Source organism: Prinia subflava, chromosome 23 (assembly GCF_021018805.1).
Source record: "Prinia subflava isolate CZ2003 ecotype Zambia chromosome 23, Cam_Psub_1.2, whole genome shotgun sequence".
NCBI lineage: Eukaryota > Metazoa > Chordata > Aves > Passeriformes > Cisticolidae > Prinia > Prinia subflava.
Window position 1 is genome coordinate 4,391,645 of NC_086269.1, and position 23,805 is coordinate 4,415,449.

Consider the following 23,805-nt stretch of genomic DNA (forward strand, 5'->3'; position numbering starts at 1 on the left):
GACAACACATCCAACACAGCCCCCGCTGAGGAAAGAAGAGGCTGAGCACAGTGAGGCTTTTTTCAAAATCAGTAAAACTTTATTCTATTTCCATTCTTTGCCATTAACAGAAAAAAAATTTTGGAGAAAGCAATGTTTTGTTTTACAAAGATAATGCATCTCCCAGAGAAGAAAACCCTAAATTGAGAATAGAGGTAACATGAAAAAAAAAAAAAAAAAAAAAAAAGAAAAAAAAAAAAGGGGGAAAAATTAACCAAAAGAAAAAAACCAAAACAAAACAAAACAAATCAACAACAAAACAAAAACCCAAACCACAGTACTGCCCTCTATTCCAAAAAGTAACTCTTGATCTTTTTGGTTAAAGTAATACTTAGACCAATCATTCAGTTTTCTTGCTTGATAAAGTGTGACTGGGCAAATGGAAGGAGGGAGCAAGGGAGGGGAAAAAAAAAAAAACAACCTGAAAACAAAAAAATAAACCAAAAAAATAAACCAAAAAAAAAAAAAAAAGCACACAGACATCAACTATTCACCTTGATGAAAGTCTCAATACAGCTATGGAAAGCCTAAGTATTTATTCTCTTACAGTACACTGGGTGCCGGCTGCAAAAAGAACAAAAAAAATGTATCCACTTCAGGCACAACTTCTTTCGTTTTTAAATTTAAATCAGTAAAAGAAACTGGGTTTAGAAGCTGCAGTGTTCTAAGCAGCAGCAGATTTGTGCATTGTTTTAAATATATTTAAATTACCACACTGATGGCACACCTCAGCCTTATGAAATTCTGCACTGTCTGTTCCAGAACACTACAAAATCCACCGACCCTGGGAGAGACTGAGCTCTAAGGACTGGCTAAAGGAGTCAAGTTAAATGAACTAGGAAAACACTGTAACATTTGGCCATCAACTCCAGGTATCTGAATGTTTGTGGAGGTCTGATAGAAACTGAACTTATTCCACCCTCACATGGTCCTCAGAATTTGAGCAGAGTGAGCTGAAGTGAGTCTTTCCTTCCACTCTGGAAGGAAGATAATGCAACTGAGCACTAAGGCATAATAAACCTTGGCCAAAAACAAGGATAAAGCATAATAACTGTAGTGCAGAATTCCACAAGGTCTGCCCGAGCAGAGCTGTCTATGTTTACTCACAGAGGCAATGGAGATTGCAGTTACCAGTTGCGTTAAATGCACCATTCAAAACAAGCTTCTAAAATGTGATACTATAAGGCGCCACCTTAAAGTTCTCCAGAATGCAACTGTGCAGAAATTTAAAATGGTTTCGTAAATTTAATTTTAAACATAACATGAGAAGGTGTTAAAACTGGTGGAATAGCTTCTGAGAATTTGGAGGAAGGGGTGAACAGGGAGATATTCAGTACCCTTCGCCAGCCCCACCGCGCGGCCCGATGTTGCCGTGGGGTTGGGATCAGTCTATAACACCAGCCTGGCGGATCTTTCTCTCTGCACCAAATCCCTGCAAGGAAAACACAACGGAATCTTAGCTCCAGCATCACACAGCCATGAAATCATTTAGACTAGAAAAGGGCTTTAAAGTCATCAAGTCTAACTGTGAACCTGGCACTGCCACTGGGCTTTGAGGCAGAGCCTGGGCTGTTCCACCTTTCTAATTAGTCATGTTTGTCTTCAGAAACAGAGACAGCAACCAAGCAGGTTCTGTGGGGTGTTCTTTGTAGTCCCAAACATCACAGACATTCCTGACACTTTTCTCCTGCTTATCAAGAAGTGGCAGAACGCTGTGTGAAAGAGCCGTGTCTAACCAAATGGACTTCACTTGCTACCTCTGAGGTTTATGAAGAGCAAACTAAGACAGCCAAGACAAACTGCAACAGAGAGGCTCCAACAGAGGCAGCAGTGAGTGGGCTGCTTCTCTCCCGTGTGCTACTCTGAAAGCACAGCACTGTGCACAGACACAACACACATCACCCTGGTTTTGAAGACTTTTCTAAGCCTTCTGTAATGTTCTTCATACTGGAGTCAGAATTTTTACTTTCTCACAGTTTATACTATAAACAATGTTTTGCTGTCTTTCACTGTTTACATATTTCTAGGTGGGAAGAGAAAGTTGATTGACAGCTGGCTTGACCAATGTGGTTTGAGAGGTGGAATTCCATCCTCCAATCCACAGGCCCTGCAAGAAATGTATAAATTGAGTTTTGTAAATAAACTCGGCCCTTTTCTCCTGCTCTGCACACCCTCGTGTGGCTCTTTTCGTGTCATCTGTGCCACTCACACAGCAGAGCTCAGTGCACACCAGCAGCACACACAGCCCACGCTCACACACAGCCCACGCTCACACACAGCCCACGCTCACACACAGCCCACGCTCACACACAGCCCACGCTCACACAGCAGAGCTCACTGCACACACAGAGCAGAGCTCACTGCACACACACAGCAGAGCTCACTGCACACACACAGCAGAGCTCACTGCACACACACGGCAGAGCTCAGTGCACACACACGGCAGAGCTCACTGCACACACACAGCAGAGCTCACTGCACGCACACAGCAGAGCTCACTGCACACACACGGCAGAGCTCACTGCACACACACGGCAGAGCTCACTGCACACACACAGCAGAGCTCACTGCACACACACGGCAGAGCTCACTGCACACACACGGCAGAGCTCACTGCACACACACAGCAGAGCTCACTGCACACACACGGCAGAGCTCACTGCACACACACAGCAGAGCTCACTGCACACACACAGCAGAGCTCACTGCACACACAGAGCAGAGCTCACTGCACACACACGGCAGAGCTCACTGCACACACACAGCAGAGCTCACTGCACACACACAGCAGAGCTCACTGCACGCACACAGCAGAGCTCACTGCACGCACACAGCAGAGCTCACTGCACGCACACAGCAGAGCTCACTGCACACACACAGCAGAGCTCAGTGCACACACACAGCAGAGCTCACTGCACGCACACAGCAGAGCTCAGTGCACACACACAGCAGAGCTCAGTGCACACACACAGCAGAGCTCACTGCACACCAGCAGCACACACAGCCCACGCTCACACACAGCCCACGCTCACACACAGCCCACGCTCACACACAGCCCACGCTCACACACAGCCCACGCTCACACACAGCCCACGCTCACACACAGCCCACGCTCACACAGCAGAGGTCCCTGCACACCACTGAGTTCACACAGCCCACGCTCACACAGCAGAGCTCAGTGCACACCAGTGAGCTCACACTGCACACACACAGCAGAGCTCAGTGCACACCAGCAGCACACACAGCCCATGCTCAGTGCACACCAGTGAACTCACACAGCAGAGCTCACACAGCAGAGCTCACACAGCAGAGCTCAGTGCACACCAGCGCAGACAGCACGTGCTGGCAGCTCAGGAGCTCAGCCCTGGGAGAGGCAGCAGTGCTGCTGCAGCCCTCGGAGGGGCTGGCCGGTACCTTTGAGTTGTCGGGGCCGCGGGGCTGGCGGAGCACCGTGAGCCGCGGCGCGTTGGCGTCGTCCAGGTTGATGCTCTTGAGGCGGTTCACGAGTCTGTCGGGGCGCGGCGCGGCCACGGCCTTGGCGCCTTCGCTGCAAAGGGCACACACGGGGCAGGGTCACCCTGGGCTGGGCAAGGCACCCCAGGCTGGCACAGGCATCTACAGCACTCACAGGCTGCAGAACTGATGCTGTGTGACAGCAGAGCCAGCTGGCGGCCCAGCCCTGCCCCAACCTTGCTGCCCACACTGGACTCTGCACTGGCAGGAGCTCAGGGCTCTCCAGAGGTTCTTTAGGGAGCAGAGGTCCTGTAGTTACTCTCATGCACACCTAACCAGTATTTCCCACATTTCTACTGCTCAGAGCTGTGGCTTCTCTGTCCCTGGATCCCTGGAAGTGTCCAGGGCCAGGCTGGATGGGGCTTGGGGCAGTCTGGGATAGTGGCAGGTGTCCCTGCCCATGGCAGGGGTGGAGATATGGTTTTTTAATTCCCTTCCAACCCAACCCATTCTGTGACTCTGTAATTTAACTGCAATAATAAAGGCTTGCAAGTTGCCAGCATATCATGGCAGAGCATTAACATCTTTGAAGATAATGGGAACACAGAATTTTGAGACAAAAATATTAGGTTTTTGTTACAGCTGGAGTGCTATCTCTAGCCCAAATAAAATACAAATTATTTGTTTCTTCAAGTGTGTATATAGTTAAAAAACCCCAAACCCATCTCTTGTAAGAAATGCCATGCCAAAAAGAACAGTCTCTAAAACATGAGTTTTCTATTTAAAAATCAAAGCTGCTTTTCAAGAAAGAGGTGGCAGCACTGTGGAGTGGGCTGGCCAGAGGCCAGCACCCACATAGGAAAGCATTAGCTTCCCTAATATTAACTCCACTTGCAAGGCTGTATCCAAATTCCTGCTACAGGGGGAGTTTAAGAATAGGTTAAAAAGGGAACAAGCCATCTGTAATTAGGAAGAGCTGCCAGTGCTGCTGCTGCCTGCACTGGATCCCCTGCAAGAGCTGTGAGCCCTCAGGTGTGGCTGTCCCTGCTGCCAGCTGGAACCCAGAGCTCCAGGAACACCCAGGCCAGGCAGGCCCAGCTTCAGGGCCGTGCTGGGCTGTGCTGGGCCGTGCTGGGCTGTACTGGGCTGTGCCAGGGTCAATCCCTCCCACCCCAGAGCCTCACCAGACACGCCACACGTTACAGGCACTGCATTTTCCTGTGCGCTGGTTCAGGATTACGGAGAACTCCACTTCATCCCCAGCTTGGAGCTCCACACCATCCTGGACTTCTTTGACATGGAAGAAGAGCTTTTTGCTGTCACCAACTTCATAGTTAATGAAACCAAACTGAAAAGCAACACATCACAAAGTTACTGATTTGCTCTGCATCCAGACAGATGCAGTGACTTACTCATCACTGTAGTTTAACTACTTTTAAATAAAAGTTCAAAACTGTGGTGCCTAACAGAAGTGGAAAGGCAATTTCTGCAGTGATCAGAACATTCTGTCTGGAAACAACACTTCTGGAAATTCAGGCACTCTTCCTGGCATTGTAAAGTCACATTTAAATCTTAAAGTCTATAGAACAAGTTCTGAAAACTGCCCACAAGTCCTGGCAGCTGTATTAAACAGAGAAGAGCAGTGCCCCAAGCTCTGAGACTCCATCCTGAAGTTACACATCAGCAACCACTCCGTTTTTCAGCCTGTCACTGGCCTAAGAAGCCATTTACTTCTATTCTCCATTCTAGTCCTGTATAAGTCAGGAATACTCATCGAGCCTCTCCATAAATGACTGGAGATTAGTCCTGCACAGTGTCTATGAAAACAGAAAGCATTTGCAGCATTTAACTTCTTAATCATTCCAAGATGCAACAAGGGCAAAGATCAGACTTTGCACTTCAGGTGAGCTGCAATCACTGGCTGCTTAGTGCTGTGAAGAAGCCTCTCCTGTATGTGCATGCTTCGTTTTCCTGAACATTTTTTAAATACTCTGTGCAGCAGAAACCAGTTAGAGCAATTTCTAGGACATCTCAAACCCAAATCTTCAGAATTATCTGCTGCCCAGCAGTTGTGATGGTTCAGCACCAAAGCAGGCTCTGAGCTCACCTTTCCTCAGGTCACACCAGAGTCTGGCACAGCGTGGGTTACCACACCTGCTCCCCCGAGCTGGGTCCAGAGCAATCTGTTTGGGCACAACCCCCTGAGTTCCTGCAGTGGTTCTCAGCTGCTCTGTGCCATCTGGGGCTGCTCTGTGCCATTTCCCACCCCCAGCCCTGGTGCTGCAGCCCTCACCTGGTCCTTGACGCACTCCACGGTGGCCCTGCGGAACGGGGTGATGTTCACAGCCATCGTCTGCCCGTTCTGGCCCAGCACACACAGCTGGAACTTCACTGTCTCCCCCTTCTGCAGACAGTCCCCTTTGTTTGCCATGCCAACAATTCCAAAGGGATACACCTCTCCTTTCATCTCACCTGAGGGGGGAAGCATGAGACACAACTGAAAGGCCTTTGCCACCTGATTTCAGATTTCCAATACTACAAACGCTGCTTTTACAGTGTGGATTTTATTCACTGTAGTTTGAATAAAATCTTCAACAGCTCTATTTACAGAGCTTTCAACCTGTGCACTTGTGAAAAGAACAATTGATTAAAAAGAACCAATCTTACCATCCTCCATGACTTCAATCATGCCCTGGTACTCTGTCTGTGTGGGATCTACACTCCTCAAGGGACGAATTACTTTGCCAGAGTAAACAGTTGGATCAGCTTCTTCAGTGATACCATTCACTGAAAAGAGACAGAGAATAGAAGAATAGGATATTTTAATCAGTTTATTTTAAAACTGATTTAAATAAATTATTCAGATTGACCAGGACTCAACATTTTGCACTGCATGACACCAAATCAAAATCACACTGACATTTCATACATGGAAGTCCAAAAACTTCTCTCAAGAAGCTTAAGGTCAGGAAGCTTGAAAAGCAAATCAAAGTGTTTCCTTCCTTTCTCTTTCACTGCATTCCCTACTCACATTAATCATTCAATAATCTTAAAGTCTGCATTCCTGCCATCCCCATGTCCTTAACAGCCTCCCCCATCTGCCCTGCTCGTGCCATCCTCCCCTGTGAGGCACAGCACAGTGGGTGCAGGGGCTGATCTGGCCAGTTCTGCCACCCAGCCTCTCCTTATAACCCCAAGTGAGGAGGGCTGAGGACACTGAAGCTCCACAGAACTGCTGCTGTGCACACAAGTGTTGGCCTGTGCTTGTCTGTTCTCTGCAAACACAGGCAGCAGCTTCCAGGGAACAGTGACCACCCCACACTGAGCATCCTCCTGCTCTCAGCTCCAACTGCAAATGGATCATTAACAAACTTCACCCCTCAGCACATGGCAAGAGCCCTGCAGGCAGAGAACACCAGGTACAGCCTTACCTGCATGCGTTTTGTTTACTTTCTCTGCACTAACTTTGTTTCCTTTGCCTTTTGACAAGCTGTATTCCACAGTGTCTCCAAGTTCCAGGCTATCGATATCACCACAATATTCACTACAGGAACAGAATGATAAAGAGTTCTCTTTTATTTACATGACAGTAGTGATGCTCACCCAACATCCACATCAGTTATTGGAAATTATTTCAATCCCTCATTGCTTCACAAGGAATCTCCATTGAGGAAAGTGAGCATTTCAAACACATAACACAACTGGATTTCTTGGCCTGGGAATTAGAGGCACAGAACACCAGCACTTTTTCTGACTAACAGAAAAGCCTGAACCAGTCCAGTAAACATGATAAATAAAACTAGATATCTAAGCACATATATTAAAAATAAATATACATACATATATATATATATACATTCTGTGTGTGTGTGAAGTGCAAATGGATTTAACACTCAACCCAACAAAACTCCACACCCTCCCCCTCCCCCCAAACAATAAAACTGTCGTTCACCTGTAGTGGAAGAAGATCTCCTTATCATGATTGGCTGTTTCAATAAACCCAAAGTTGTCTTTCAGGGCTGCCACGTATCCCAGGAGCCTCTTGGAGCTGTAGTTGCGTCCCAGCATCCTGACAGACACGGCCGTCTGCAGCCCGGTTCTCTTCACTTCACACACACAGAACTCGACCTGGTGGAGACAGAAAAATGCCAAGGAAACCATGACCACCACCAAAAAACCCCTGACTGATTTTGAAGCTGTGTATCTCTGCAGCAGCACCTGGGCTCTCCATGAAGTCATTTCCCAGTCACTGCTTTCCCAGAACCACGTCAGCCACTGACATTTCCTACATTCCAGGGAGCTGCACCACACCTGGGATACCTGCAGGGCAAGGCAGCCTCCAGCACTCAGCTTTTACCCCTTAGACATGAGAGCCTTTCTCTCCCTGGGGATCACCTCCTTTCCCTACAGTGCTCACCCGTGGCTCACAGTGGGATGTGCCTCACTTCACTCCTGGTTTCAGTTTTTAGAAACAATAACCAGTAACTAGAATGGCTCCTGAGGGTTTTGTTGCTCTTCCCAATCTCCGAGCTTCTTCTCTTTCCATTGTCTCTCAGGCTAATATGCTCATGAGGGAATATTCTCCCTCTTCAATATCCATCTTAGTCTCTATGCTAATTAACTTCCTCTTGACAAGCAATGACCACTTAGTGATAAAACTTTGTTTAAAAAGCATAATTTACGCACTAAGGCACCATTTTCACCTATATATTTTTTACTTACAGAATACTGACTCATTTAAACAGAACATTCCAGGTGATATCACACAGATGCCTTGTCCTCCATTGTTCCAAGTAAAGGCAAAGAGGAGCTCACATCCCACAGTGCTCAGAACAGCATTTCCCAATAGTACACTTAATTCTCTCACCTTATCTCCTATCTGGGGATTAGTAGATCCTTCCACATCCTTGGCCTGGTAAGGAATGGTCAGTTTTACTCCACAGTCATCATACACAATTATTCCATCCTCAGCTTCCTGAAAACAGAATTCAGCAATCAGTGTCTATGAAGAGCTTCCTACACACAGTTCAAGCACAGCTCATTGGACTCTCTGGTTTTATAATAACTGCTCAAAAACACAACCAAACTCTGGGTAAGGAGCTTTAAATGATACCAGACATTATTTTAAAAGGCAATGAAAGTATTGGCACCAGTTCCAGGAAGCATTCATTGGAACTTTTAAGTATTCTGGCATTGTTTACAACAGCAGAACAAGACAGTAAGAGATTCCCCCCATGAAACTTCATCTTAAATAATTTTATCTAGAATCTTATGTAATGAGAGGTAGAAAAACTCCCCATCAAGTTCCTGGGAATTATCCTCAACAACAATATGATCATTAATGACTATTAACAATACTTTTATTATCTTGTTCAGAGCAGTTGGTTTTTACTGACTGCTCTCATCAGCTGTAGTTCACATTTATACAGAATGAACAGTGCACCAAACCCAGCTGAATAAAGAGATTCTAAGGAAGCAGCCTCAGTCTGCAATGGCAGGAATGCAGAAGATTTACCCAAAAGCAGAAGAGCAGCTTTACCTTCTCTTTGCCTTTATTTGGGCTCGTGGCTTTGGCTGGAGTGGCTTCTTTGTCTATAGTGCCCACAAAGCGATGCTCTGACTGGGTGTGGAAGGAAACTGTGCCCTTGGGAAGCTTTTTAATCCTTATGGCATGGTTCCTCTGGGCAGACAGCATATCCTGGGAAAGAGATCCACCACGTTACAGACAGCCTGGGCATCATTTCTTTAAATGCTGAGATTTTATAGTTTTAATCCCACTCACAGGAACGACGGTGAACTCTACTTCATCAGAAATATGGAGCTGATTCCCGTCCATGATCTCGCTGAAGTGGAAGAACATCCGAGCATCCCTGTCCACACACTTAATGAAGCCAAAGCCGTCCCTCATTGCTGCAATCACACCCTGCAACAGCCAAACAACAATCACAGTGTGATCCCTGCTATGTGACACCCTCCTGCAGCTGTCTCAGGGTTGGCAGGAGGGCCTGAATCCTGGGGAAACACTTGGTTTGTGCAATGTCCTTCCTTGCAAAGCCTGGTGCTCGTGGCCCTGGTCAACCTGAAATGCAGGTCAGCTCTTCCCACCTCATTCCTCAAGTTAACTCATGATGAAGAGTGAAGTGGAGAACATTAATTTAAGCCACTAGCAAGGACTGAAGTTAAAGAACCTGCCAGTACCCACAGTGGAGCAGCTCCACAAACACTGCATCGTCTATAGGAGCATATAAAACACACAAACACACACTAAATGTACAACCATCTATAAAAACAGGAAATAAAATCAGTGTTTGGAGGAAAGTTTAAGAAAAAAACCATCAGATTTTCAGTCACAAATTACAGAATTATAAAGAAGCTGTTAACCAAGACTCCCACACCCATGGGTGTGTTATGGGAACACACTCCCAAGGGACACGGGAGTTTAGTGGCCTTACTGATAACCACTAGAAATGGAATGCTGAGTGATAAACAGAATATTCTGACAAAAACCCAAACCCTAGTAACCACATCCTGCCAGAATTAGGGTAGAATTCATTAACATATTGCCTTCAACCCAGTTAATACCGAGTTTAGCAAGTCTCAGGACAAGCTTAGAGGATCTCAATGACAATGCAAAGGTAGCTTCCACCTTCAGCAACATTCCTCTCTTAAACAGCTTTCACAAACTCCAGCAATTCAATCAACCTTTCTAGAAGCTGCCAGCACTTATCACCCCCATGACAGCTCAGCTCAGGCAGGTGTATGTAGCCAGAGCAGAAATACAAGAAGTCTATAGGACAGAAACCCAAAATCTCAAAGGAATAAATCAAAACTCAGGGTTTTTTAAAGCCAAGGGACAATAATTCACAGCACACTGATGTGACAACGCTGTAACTGAACTCCTAACTGCAAAGCAAAGCTACAGTCTCTGGAACAGAACCAACATTCCAAGTAACAGGAATGAAAGATATTCTGTAATACTCATTAGCACATCCATCTTAGTCCCTGTAATCCACAAAGACTTTCTTGTACTGAGAACTCTGCTCTTTACTGTTCTTCTGCTTGACCCTCAGATTGGCCAAAAGACTTGAAATACAGAAGCTGCTCACAGACTCTCCTCCAATTATTTACACTTCTCACTACCTGAACCAGGGCAGTCCCAGGGTCTTCCAGTTTCCCTAAGGAAGATGAGTAATTACCTCTTCAGACTCAAGCATGTGAATATTAAACTGTCAGTTCAAGGCTACATTACTTCTGTCTGCTACAACCAGCCAGCAATCCCATCCAAGAGGGCCAGTTAAGGTGTAATTTCCTAATATAATTTCATTTAAATGTTAAAAATAGTTAAGATTTTATTCTTTTAAGGCAAAGATGCAGAGCATTAATTCTGAATTTTCCACTTTGCTTGCTGCAGGTGCAAGAGCTGGATTTCAGAGCAGGCCATGGAAGACAGGAGTGACTTTTGTATCTACTGTAGACAGCCCCCAGCTCATGTTTTATTTTCACTTCCCCTCAAGAATGAGCATTGTTCAGAGGTGGATACTTGCCATTTCTCTGGTTTCATTAGTAAACTGGAAGGTGTTGGGGAGAACCTCGATGTTGGTGGCGCGCTCCAGCTTGTCACGCCTGTCGGTGGAGATGTTGAACCGAACGTGGTCGCTCTCCAGCAGGGTCACCTTGGATTTGGTGTCCTTGTCACCAAAGGGGAGCTCCTTGGGAATCACAAAGTCCACTTTGATGCGGCCGGGTAGCGGATCGCTCTGGGGACACAAAACCCAGGGAGGCTGAGCTCCCCCCAGGCTCAGCACAGCTGCCAGCAGCACCAGGGCTCAGCACACCCTGCTGCACTCAGGGCTCCTGCTCTGCTCTGTTCCCACCACTCCTCATCTGGAACTTGCCCAATGCAAGGTGGCTTCTGGAGCTGTTGGTTGGCTTGAAGGTTTGTTAAGTCCCAGCCATGCCCTGCTGAAGGAATTCTCTCTATTTCAAGAGTGAAGTTTATAACCATACTCACAACACTTCTAAAAGGGGAGTTCTTTCTTATTAAGCCTTCAAAACACCCCAAACCTGCCACACTAACAGAGACTCACCTAAAACCTTAGTGCTCATGAACACTCCTCCAAGTCAACCATTACAGCCCAAAAGCCTCATTAACTGTTAATGCTCACAAGAATCCACAGATCTGGCTTATCCCAGCAAATATTTTTCTTTTTTCCCAAGTCTTTTGCTTTAAAGATATGTCCTAACCCCATAAAAATTTACAGCAAGTGTTTGAAACATTAAAGAAAACACACACTCAATCATTTACCACTACCCTAACTCTTCCTCTTTGGATTTGAAATTAAGAAAAAGAGTAAATCTTTACTCTGACACGATGCTTATGCAGCGAACAGGTACTGGGAAATGGGAACAACTGTTTGACTGGAACTCAATACAACCAAACCAGCATTACACAAATTTATTTAACTACTGAAACTCACCTGGTTTTTGCTGGGTACTTTTGGAATTACTTTGGTTACAGTTCCTTCAAAATGTTCAATGCTGATATCTTCAAAAATGACAGTTCCTTGAGGCAGCAGTCTAACATCTGTTGCAACTTCTTTACCCTAAGAGCACAAAAATCAGTCAAACACTCAAAGGAAAGAGAGAAAGTAAGAGATATTTCCCAATGAACCTCAGTGAACCTCCTCCCCCCTTTTTTAAAGCTGAGGAAAGCAGAGAGCAGTGCAGTTATTCCCTTGGCTTCCGTTTTACTGGATTTCGTCTTACATTTCTGTCTTTGATTGTAAACTCCACATCATCACCAGGCTGTAAGGTTTCTAGGTCACCTTTAAATTCACTATAATGAAAGAATATCTCCTTCACGACATCACCTCTCTCAATAAATCCAAAGGCTTCCTGTGAACAGAAAAAAAAAAGTGTTTAATTGTCCACTATTGGAACATACCAATAATTATTTGACAGGTTCTGTTAAACACAAAACAGACTCTGAATCCCAGCACAGCACTTGGAGGTGTACACAGCTACTACCACAAGAAATACATAAACAGAAATAAATGGAACTTTCTTTGTTAAGAAAAACAGTATCAAAGATGAGCTGTTTAAACCAGTTCACACAATTTACACCCACAGCCCAAGCTGTTTAACAGCTGTTAACAACTTAAATATTACTTTGAACAGCACTCTTCAAAACAGCATTTCATTTCCAAATGAAACTCAAAATCACTTACTTTCATGGCACAGACTACTCCTTGACAGCGGGCTTGTTTCTTTTTTAATAGCATAATGTTACGAGCACTTACAGCACCAGTACTAGAGAAAAATAGAACAAAAAACCTGTAAACTCAAAACTGAAACAAAATTAAGATTGTATTTCATATAATAGTTCTTGGAATAGGTATAAATTCTGCCTAACTACTAAAATAGAATATGAAGCCAGAAATGCAATACCAACTTACTGTTTATTTGTATCAATTATAAAGTTTATTTTATCTCCTGTTTCCAGCTGTACATTTCCTTCAACATCCTCTGGGGTGTAAGTCAGGTAAAATACTTCCTGTAAATTAACATTAACTAAAATTACTCTATTTGCAGAACAGTTGTGTCCAAGAAAGATTAACACAATTTTAGTAACAATATCTGTTTAATTTAGTGAGAAAAGCAACAATAATAAACATGGCATGCAAAACATTCTTTTTCCATCGTGCTGTTTTGGTGAGTATGTAACAAGCAGCTTAACTTGAAAGGTTTTGTACATGACCATTTTTAAAGGCCAATTTCTGAATGTTAAAATTCAAGATAAGGATGCATGAACTTCATCAAGTTTAAAAGAGAACATCTATTTGGCTCTAGGAAGTTCTCCACAGATATAAGCAAGCAAACTGTCTAAATAACATTATTTTTTGTAGTAATTACCAAAGCATGCTTTTTTTTTTTTGGCCAAAAACTGCACAGTTCAGTGCAGTGTCAATTGCCTGCATTAAACTGCTTTTTTTGTTGTTTTTTTCTTATAGACCACAGTGATGGATCAGTGAAGAGTTCAAGTAAAATACACAAGCTTTACCCCATTACGTTCGTAGCAAACACTCCCTGTTGGACTTTGACCCGGGGCAGCTGGAGATTTACTCTCTAAATTGTGAGGAACAGCACACACAACCTACCAGTCAAAAAAAAAAAAAATCCATTGCTAGTCATTTCAGCAGTGGCATTGTTGTACATAAAATGAATTTTAGTATCCTCTACTACATACTCAGCAGGGAATGCCACACTGCAACTTTTAAGTCTCACAGAACCCCTCATGGCTCTAAGAAGTGTTTGGAGCCAAGTAAGAGGCTGAGCTGAGTCAGAGTAAAGTGAACTCTGAATTTTTATCAGAGCACAATGAAACATATTTCAGTGTAACTGTACTGAAGGTATTTAATATCCATGCTAAATTAACCCAGTTTTCTGTACTGGAGTAAAGAATGGAAATGATGCAGGTATAGAAAATAGGCACTAACTTGTCCATTTATTCGTTCTTCAGGTAATATTTCTGGCTTTATCTTCACCAGTTTAATAGCAATGGGTTTTCCAGTTCGGCGATCAGAAGACACTTCAAACTCAACATCGTCTGCAAGACAATCAAACATTGCAGAGCTGTCAGAGCTCTGGCTGGGACTGGGGTTTCTTACCAAAATCACTAAATGGCTGACTTTAATTCAATGCTTGTAGCCAAACACAGTCAGGTAGAACTCAGGTCCTTTTGTTGCCAAGGAAGGACACAGGCTTTGCAAAAATTTTCTGGTTATTCTGCTTATTATCTCCTGTTGCCAATGAACAGTTCTGGTGTAATTCCACAGCAATTCCCTCCCCCTGCCTTGCTCGCTGTACAGCAGACTCCACACTGGAGTTCAGACAACACAACAAAGGCCATGAAACAGTTTAGAAACTTCACTCTCACGGTAATTATCAGCATGGAGTTGCAGCCTCCTCACGCTGAAAAAAACTTGGCCATCCTCAAACTAATTCAAAACAAAGAAACAGGGAGCACAAGAGGTAAACTCTCCCACAGTCTGAGTACTTACCTCCATCTCAGCTAGACAAGCTTGACCTAACACTGCACCTTTTCCTTCCCACAACAGTTTGTACCAACAAGTTTGACTTAACACTCACTGCACCTTTTCCTTCCCACAACAGTTTGTACCAACAAGTTTGACTTAAAACTGCAGCTTTTCCTTCCCCACAACAGTTTGTACCAACAAGTTTGACTTAAAACTGCAGCTTTTCCTTCCCCACAACAGTTTGTACCAACAAGTTTGACTTAAAACTGCAGCTTTTCCTTCCCCACAACAGTTTGTACCAACAAGTTTGACCTAACACTGCAGCTTTTCCTTCCCCACCACAGTTTGTACCAACAAGTTTGACCTAACACTGCAGCTTTTCCTTCCCCACCACAGTTTGTACCACACGCTGCTCAAGGTGCCGGGAAGGGCTCCGGCCACCAGCAGTGAATTATCCACCCGCGGTTCAGCCCCAGCAGCAGCAGAGGGTGTTTTGTGCCCAGTGCCAGAGATGGTGCTGGTGCCAAAGCTGAGGTACCTCCCACTTTGAGCTCCTGCAGGTTGCCGTTGTACTGGGAGCAGTGGAAGAAGAGCCGGGCCTGCCGCTCGGAGCACTGGATGAAGCCGTACGAGGTCAGCAGCTTCTCGATGACCCCGGTCTCGCGCAGCGCTGCCGAAGTACCATTGGGGTACCCGTTGTGTCCATTGTTGTGGAGCAGGTTTGGATCAAAGCTCATCTGGGACAGACAAAGAACAGCACTGAGCATCAGCTTCCTCCCCTCACATCCCCACAGCACAGTAACTCTGCTGTCCTAAGGCTGAGCTTTCATGTGTTCCAGACTCTGTGCTGCCCAGGGTGCAGCTCTGAGCTCACACTCAGGGTCACTCAGCTCTGCACACAGCAGGGACACAAAACAAATCCTTCTCCTGCTGCACACCAAGGACAACTTTCAGCCCAAAAGCACAAACAAGGGTGGCTGGAGGGAGAAACAAGAAAGATGAGACCTCACAACCTGAAGCTGTAATTGGACAATTAAATATCAATATGCAAATGGACCAAAACTCATAAAAATGTGAGATCTCATGACCAGTCCATTTTGGGTCCACCTTGGGTATAACCCTGGTCAGGCTCTTGTCCTGCCCAAGGTGAATCCTAAAGGCCTTTCAATAAACACCTTCTTTATTCTCTAGCTCTGTCCAGTCTCTGTTTCACATCAGCCTTCCCAAGGCACCAACACAAAGAGTTTGTGTAAGGTATCGACACAGTACTAAAATTTGTTTTTAAATTTTAGTCTGTTCTTAAAACAGAGTAAAACCACCAAAAGAATTGAGCTTTTGTAGCACAATAATCCTTAAAATTTATACAGACAACATATTTATAAAACAAGCCAGAATTGTAACACCAAAACAAAGCTTGCTTAGAACAAAACAGACTTCTGGCATTTTTCAAGTATTACACCTCAAAGTACTCCCACACTCACTGTTTCACACCAGAGGCTGAAAATATCTGAAGTATCTGCTCTTCCAAATTAAACAGGTGATTAGGAAAATGCAACAGTTCTGAATCAACACAATTAGGTTCAAATCCCTGCATAGTTTCTCCCTAGTTCATGTGTTCAGTCTTTCATACTAAAAAGTGGTATTAAGTAATTAAACAGTTTTGCACAGGAATGGAATTAATAACCAGAATTTAACATTCCTGTGGCATAGAAGCTCAAGTGCTAGAAAGACACTGAAAATTTGAAAATAGCACTAAAGGTGTAATGAACTGCTAAATTGACTGACATCTATTAAAACATTTTATTTTATGGGGTGTTTTTTCTTTTTCAAGTCACAGATTCAGCCTTGAAACATTCCCAATCCCTTTACCAACTCATTGGCTTTTTTGATGTACAAATCTCCTTTTTAAAGCAGGCCACTTGGACTTACAGGTTAGCAATTAAATCAGATGAAATGTATTTCATCTCACTAAACACTGCAGTTCCAGAGAGACAACTGAAGCAACCCTCTTCCCCCTCCACACAGTCAATATTCATCTTAAAATATACAGGATTATTTGTTAGTTTCCAGAGGTTTTAATTTGGAAACAGAGTGAGTTCTCTGTTTCTTGCTGCAACAAGCAGAGAGATTAAAAATTACTCAGCAATGTGTTTAATGGAGATAAAAGACACCTGAGTAACTTGTAAAAGGGTCATGTTTCTCACTCTAACACAGCCAGTGAGTTACTCAATGTATTAGAAGGCACAGCATTCTTATTCTGCTGTTTGGAAATCAGTTTAAAAGTGATCAAAGACTATCAAAAAAAAACCTGCTGTGAAGTTCTTGGGCAGAAATCTTTGGTCTTGGAGACTGACATTAAACAAATAAATTGGGAACAAGCATACAAAGTAAAGATTGGCAGTATTTTACCTCCAAGAGGAGGTCATCTCCCCTTTTCTAGTACAGACCCACATGGGGTAGATGGAGATGAAGAAAAACACAAATGACAGAAGGTGGGGGAGTGATCTGAGAGGGCCAAAGGATGCCAGGACACTGTAATGGTGTCCATGCCACAGCTCTGGTCAGCACTTCCACAGCACAGTGTTACTGCCCAAGGCTCTTTAAAAATTCACTGAACTGCTAAATCTGCTGTGATATCATTTCTGTAACATGCCCTGCTTATTTCCTTGCTCTACACCTCACTTTCCTTTCCCTTAAAAATTCTTAATAATTTCTAAATTTTAATCAATGCTGCCCTCTTATTCTTACCCAACCAACCTGCAGCAAGGGCACAGATCAATACCCTTTAACTTGTTCAACTCATGAAATGCTGCCAGAAAACAATGAATCAGAGACAAGACCCCATCAGAGACACACAGAGAGCTCCAGCCCATCCTCCTCAAAGGCCTCCTGCCACCAAAGGCAGCCGTGGCTTTGTCCAGCTGAGCCCTGGACACCTCCAAAGAGAATTTCCACCACCTCTCTGGGGTACCTGCTGCCTCAGCAAAGATCTTTCCACTCCTGCCCAGCCTAAGCTGCTCATAGGATAAAAGGAACAACAGTCACATCTTTTTTATGCACTAGATTATGTTTAAAGGACACATTTTCTCTGAGTATTTAAAAAAAAAAGCACTTGATAAAGCTGCTAAGATTACTGACTAGTTCCTGTCAGCATCATCACAAGATAACAATCCTCATCTTTTGAGGAAGGCAACCCCAGGACACTCCACACAAGAAAATCTCCTTGTGGGAACACAGCAGCTGAAGTGTTTTAAGCTATCCTAGAGTTTGAAATACTTTTCAAAAATAAACTGGTCCTGCAAGTAGGGTGACTGGGGGAAGAGAAAATGATATGTTATTATACCTTCTCCCAGAAGAATTACAGGCCAGAGCATTAACCCGTTCTGGAAGCTGGAATGAGCCTGCCAAAGGCTTCTGTGAGTCACCAAAGGGACACCTCACCTCCCATAGAGGGAAGAAACAGACAACCTGCCCCAAACATGAGCTAAAGGTACACCAGACAGAGAAAATGACAGAAATCAAGCTTAAAATTTAGCTCAGAATAGCCTCTCTTAGGGTTAGAAAGCCACAGTGCTTCACCTTCAGCTCAGACTACCACTGCATGGCATGGTTTGAACAGTTTGAGTCTAAAGGAGCATCAGCAGCACAGCACAAAGAACTCCTCACCAGTCCTCTCAAGCCTGACAACTGCAGCTCAAAGATTCCTCAGGTGGCACTAAAAGTTGCTGTACAAAGATACTATAAAGCATCAGCAGCTTTTCCAGATAATTGTCAAATTCCTATGTCTTATAACTGGAATATGAAGTACTAACCTCACCAAAAGAAATATTCAGAGGAAGAAAAAAAATACCTGTGCTGTAAGATTAAAAGACTAAAGAGAAGTTATTTGAGAAAAGGGATCAGAACCACAAACCTATTGTTACTAGAGGAGAGCAACACCAATAATCAGCTCTCAAGGGTTATAAAGTAGTGTTAAATAGAACCACACTGCAGGTACTATGAATTCACCATACTAAATGAACATAACAGCAGAGTCATGGAACTACTGATTGTTTTGGGTGGGAAAGGGCCTTAAAGATCAGCCAGTCCCACCCCCTGCCATGAGCTGGGACACCTTCCACTGTCCCAGGCTGCTCCAAGACCTGTCCAGCCTGGCCTTGGACACTTCCAGGGATGGGGCAGCCACTCTGTGCCAGGGCCTCACTATTAAATGAATTTATTATTAAGAACTATTAAAAAAACCACCAACCAACCCCATCCCCTTTTGTTAAAACCTTAGTAAGAACCACGTTCAAAAATACATCTGTAACTCTCCACCATGAGCACCAACCTCGCAGTGATATTCAAATATTGCACTTTCAGTAGTATTTGCCGATTCTTCTGTTTCAGCACAAGTTTCTAAGGATGAAGACTGCTATTCTTTTAAAAAAGGGAACAAAAGGAAGAGAGACAAAAAGAGAAAGAAAAAAAGATAGCAAAAGAAGGTGATCTATCAAGCTCTAGAGAATACAAGTGCTGCTGCCCTGGGCAGTTTCACTACAGCACTGGAGAAAACAAAGACTACTATAGCAGCGTCGGGACGTGCTCTTTTGAAGCTGTTGAGTAGGCACAAACTTCTTGTTTCAGATCAAGCCTTGTATCTTCTTCAGTGTAAGTTGCCTCTTCTTTGGTCTTGAGTTGTTACAATGCGGGATACTTATATTCTTTTCCTGATCTGAACTTGAAGCAGCAGTTTCAGGTGGTAAATTCTGTTCTGTTCCACTTCATACTGGAGAAAGGAGAGAGACACACACTGAGTATCACATGGAAGGAAATTCTCATCAAATCACAGAATGGACTGGCTTGCAAGGGACCTTAAACACCATCTAATCCCAAACCCCCTCACACATCAGTTCTAGGTCTCACTAATAACAGGTGTATTTCCCCTGCCTTAGTACAGGAGGTTTAATCCACGTGAGGAAAAGCTGTTTTCCAGACATATTTGGCATTCCCACTTCCAGTATTGTTTTATAAAAGACTGGTAGACTCCAAGGCAGTGAGAGGGTATTTCCAATTCTAAACTCTTCAGACCTAGGCATTTCAGGAAGGTCCCAGTGTGTACCATTAAAACACAAGTTCATTTTAATCATTAGGATTTGACTCATTAGCAACCCTTAGTCCTCCTATCAATAACTTTATATGGGTGCTTATTAAATTATGCCATGATTTATATAAGTGCCCACAGAGATCCTCATAGGAACAACAGGATGTATATATACACGGAATTAAAATTTCCTGATTACTTCTGTTCCAAAGATTAAGTTAAGGACTAGTGTTACCTGAAGCACATTTAGAATTGTATAAAAAATAACAAACTTCTCAATTATGTGTACAGACACTGCATGCAAAATAACACAGAGCCAGTCTCTGGACTTCTGAAACAGCTTTTGTAAAATGTTGATTACATTTGTGATGATATTTGTGTAGCTAACACCAGGGAGAAGCCTTTCTGCACCAGTAATTAGTTAGCAGTTAATTCCCTTCTAAAGCTTTCCAATGCCACTTTGTCTTTCCATGAGAAAAGCAGTTTCAGCAAACTGCCACCTACCACACAAAACATAACCTTACAGAAAGAGAAGCCTTCCTTGAGAAGAAATCAAGTTTTGAGTTTGTTGCTTACTCAGTAGATAGCGACAAAAAGGGAGGATATTTTTGTGGACAAAAGCGGGTGAGAAGCAGCACAGCTCTGACCTCACAGATACACGGGCAGTTCTGCAGTAATCTAAAGGGAGAAAGCATCAGAGCACAGCTCTTCCCCAAATTATTCCAGAAGTCCCACACCAAAAGAGAAAAAATACAGACAAAGTCTGTCTCTCCAGTGTAGCAGGAAAGTGAATTTCATAACTTACACTGAGCTTTGAATTCGACTGAAACCTGAATGCAAAGACACTTCAAACTCTCACCCGCACCCCAGTGAAAATGCTGAGCGAAGACAACTACTGCAAGAAGCCCAAACGTGCAAACTCATCTCCAGTTTTACACAAGTTTGTATTTCAGTGATTTCCCCCAGCTGAAGCATCTCCTTCAGCCACCACTGAGAATTTCCAGCTGAAGTGAGTTTTCCTGTCAGACCCTTAAACACACGCGAAATACTGAATAAACTGGGCAAAGGCTGTTCAAATCTGGTGTGAAAGGTTTGCACCCAAAGATTAGATTATAAAATATCATAAATCAGAAGACACAAAGCTATTGCAAAGATAACAGTATCCCTGCTTTCCCCTCACCAAAGCATTACACCGGGGCAACTGTTACCACAATCTCTTTCAGGACCGTGTTATTTTGGGACAGCATTTCAGCTCTCAAATGAGCACACTGCATCCCCAGGAACTGCACAGACACACTTGGAATCTTCTCACTTACTTCTCTCTCATTTAATTAAACTGATATTATTAGAGCTCTCCTAGAGATGTAGCTCGTATCAGATTACATTTATCATTTTTCTGGCCATAAAATAGATCACTTTTTCATTTAATAACCAAAATTCCTCATCTGATCAAATAAGACTAAAGCTAATTTTATCAGTCATAGAGTAAAGGCATAAACCTTTCCATTAAAAGCCAATCTGATCTGATAACGAGATGGGTTTACTACACCTATTAAAAAAAAAAAAGCTCATCAAGCAAACATCATGCAAGCAAAAAGAAATCTCACTGTGCTCATCTCCCTCAAATTCTTTACTTTTTAATTCAGCTACTATAAATACTCCTCCAAATGGTAAACACCCCGAGCAGCTGCCCAGCCCCCAAGTCTCAGTGCCTCCTGCATTTGTGTATTTACAGCTGAAAGGTTTAATGCAAAGGCAGGGAAGAGCTGGGCCCCGCTCTTGAAGTCTTTCATGTGCAGATGCTGCTAAATGACAGCAGGTCACATGAAGCTGCTCACAGCCAGAAAGCGCCTACAGAGCCCCACATGGAACCCACCCGATGACAGCATTGTTCTGCTTCCCATTTCCTTCACAAAAAGAGGCAACTGCAAGGACGTGCATTCTGTGCATCAGAGCACGTGTTTTCAGAAACAGCCCTCTGGGACGTGCCCAAGGTACAATTTAATAAAGATAAAACTTCGTGTTGTCAGTGTGCACGCACTACAGAGATGCGGGGAGATCAGGCTGCTCCATCTCTTTTCAGATGGATATTGGAGAGCAGCGCTGAGCACCGGCTCTTGGGCACCCCAGCCAGTACGTGACAGCTGTGACACAGGCCACCACCACAGCAGTGAAGTCCTTTTCATGTCAGGAAAAAATACATATATTGAGGGAAAAAATTAAAGAACCGCCAAGGACATCTGTAAAGAATGTGTGGAGAAAAACCCCAAAAAAGTCGTTAAAAGAAACACCCGGATTTTTTAAGGGTTGTGCGGTGCGGAGACGAGCCCCGCGCTGGGAATCGGTGCGGACAGCAGAGCAGCGGCCCCGGACCGCCGGAGCGGCCCAGGCCCGGTCCCTCCCGCGGCCGCGCTCGCTGCGCTGCACCAAGATGGAGGCGGCGGAGCGAGGGGCGGCCGCGCCGAGGGGCGGCGCCGGGGCCGCCGCCAGCGGGGCCGCGGTGCGCGGGGGCGAGCGGCTCCGGCCGGTGACAGCGCCAGGGCCGTGCGGGCAGGCCGGGCCGGGGGCAGCGCCCGCCCCGCACACAAAGGGGGGCGATGGCGGCCGCTCCCCGCACACAAAGGGCCGCGGCCGCGCTGCGCCGGGCGGGGCCGCGCGCGGCACGCCGGGAGCCACCGCCGCCCCTCCGCCCGCACGGCCCCGCCGCCCGCCGGGGCCCGGAGCCCCCGCGGCGCCGCCCCCTCCCGGCGCGGCCCGCGAGTCCCGGCGGCTCCCCGGACGGCCGGTCCCAGCGCGGCCTCGGCGCCGCGGCCCCCGGAGCCCCGCGGAGCGCAGCGCGCACCCCGCGCCCCGCGGCCGCCGCTCCATCCCCGCACCGCCGGCCTAGTAGGCCGCACCCCCCAACCACCCCCCCCACACCGCGCGCAACCCCGGCGGGGCTCCCGGCGCGGTGCCCCGGTGCGGGCGGAGATGCGCGGGCGAGGGTCCCGCGGCGCCCGGAGCCCGCCGGGGCGGGCGGGGGTGGCGGCGGCGTCCGGCCCGCACTCACCCCAACAGCTCAGCGCCCCCGCTCCAGCGCCGCCATGAGCAGCACGGCACGGCACGTAGGAGAGAAATCACGGCGCTCTCGCGAGAGCCGCCCGCGGACGGGGGGGGAAGGGGCGGGGCCGCGCGTGCGCGCCCGAGCCCGGCGGGTGGCGGGCACGCGCCAGAGGAGATGTGGGGGGGCACAGTGAGGGTGGCAGCGCGCGCGCCCAGGGACAGCGCCCCCTTGCGGTCTGGGAATGGAGAAACGGCTGAGGGCAGACACAATACCCCGGGAGAGACGGAGAAACCCCAACAGAGGGAAGAGAAATCCAGTGAGGGGAAAGAGAACCCGGGTGATGGCACAGTGCCCCGGCTGAGGGGAAACACAATGTCCCAGGAGAGGAGAGGGAGAAACCCAGTGAGGGGAAAGAGAAGCCTGGGTGATGGCACAGAGCCCCGGCTGAGGGGAGACACAAAAACCCGAGAGAGGAGAGGGAGAAACCCAGTGAGGGGAAAGAGAAGCCTGGGTGATGGCACAGAGCCCCCGCTGAGGGGAGACACAATACCCCGAGAGAGGAGAGGGAGAAACTGAATAGAGGGGAAAGAAACTCAGTGAGGGGAAAGAGAAGCCCGGGTGATGGCACAGAGCCCCGGCTGAGCGAAGACACAATACCCCACCCTGAGGGGACAAACTGAGACGGCCGAGGGGAGAGAGAGAGAGAAAACCCCGGCTGAGGGGACAGATCGAGCCGGCTGTGGGGAGACGGAGAGCCCCGGCTGAGAGGGTACAACAGCCCCGGCTGAAGGGTAGAGAGAGAAGAGCCCCGACTGAGGGAGGGAGAGCTCGGCCCGGGCCAGGGCAGCCGGCGCTCCAGGCCCTCAGGAACCCACACCCTCAGTGCCTGGTGCTGGGCAGGCAGAGATCGCTGAAGCTCCCACTGAGCTGAAGGATCGAAGAATCAGGGGTTGAGGCTTTGCGAACAAGGCAGAGCATTTCCAGCCCTGAAGCTCCAGTCTAGTGCCCAACACAAGTGAATCAGGTTCTGAAAATGCCCAGCAGCCGTCGGGAACTGTGTACAACCGGCTATTTACAGTCACAGATTGCAGTTCCAGATCCAGAATGGGACAGGAGCAAATGGAGCATGGAGCTGTGCAAGGGGTGTTTAG

At 46.0% G+C, this 23,805-nt stretch overlaps 1 protein-coding gene across 2 annotated transcripts; it reads right to left on the reverse strand.

The window, feature by feature from the left end:
• Nucleotides 1-556: 556 nt before the first annotated feature.
• On the reverse strand, nucleotides 557-22,775 carry CSDE1 (cold shock domain containing E1). 2 transcript variants are annotated; one of them, XM_063418178.1, is made up of 20 exons: nucleotides 22,661-22,775; nucleotides 18,859-19,296; nucleotides 15,067-15,265; nucleotides 13,989-14,098; nucleotides 13,553-13,645; nucleotides 12,948-13,045; nucleotides 12,720-12,801; nucleotides 12,259-12,387; nucleotides 11,970-12,095; nucleotides 11,037-11,249; nucleotides 9,275-9,415; nucleotides 9,032-9,190; nucleotides 8,360-8,467; nucleotides 7,445-7,620; nucleotides 6,924-7,036; nucleotides 6,160-6,279; nucleotides 5,786-5,964; nucleotides 4,677-4,840; nucleotides 3,454-3,586; nucleotides 557-1,471 (listed from the first exon to the last, which is right to left on the reverse strand). In XM_063418178.1, exons 3-20 carry the CDS (start codon nucleotides 15,263-15,265, stop codon nucleotides 1,424-1,426), a joined length of 2,391 nt encoding a protein of 796 aa, XP_063274248.1. In that variant the 5' UTR covers nucleotides 18,859-19,296; nucleotides 22,661-22,775; the 3' UTR covers nucleotides 557-1,423. The 2 variants fall into 2 exon arrangements, with proteins under 2 accessions (XP_063274248.1, XP_063274249.1); XM_063418179.1 differs by lacking the exon at nucleotides 13,553-13,645.
• Nucleotides 22,776-23,805: the final 1,030 nt, after the last annotated feature.

Bases quoted from the DNA above. Each gene is read 5' to 3' on its own strand.
- CSDE1 (XM_063418178.1), bottom strand. From the start codon at position 15,265: ATGAGCTTTGATCCAAACCTGCTCCACAACAATGGACACAACGGGTAC. The intron at 7,037-7,444 runs GTGAACGACAGT...CTGTTCCTGTAG, and splicing joins GAGATCTTCTTCCACTACAG to TGAATATTGTGGTGATATCG. The intron at 6,280-6,923 runs GTAAGGCTGTAC...GTCTCTTTTCAG, and splicing joins AGTAAACAAAACGCATGCAG to TGAATGGTATCACTGAAGAA.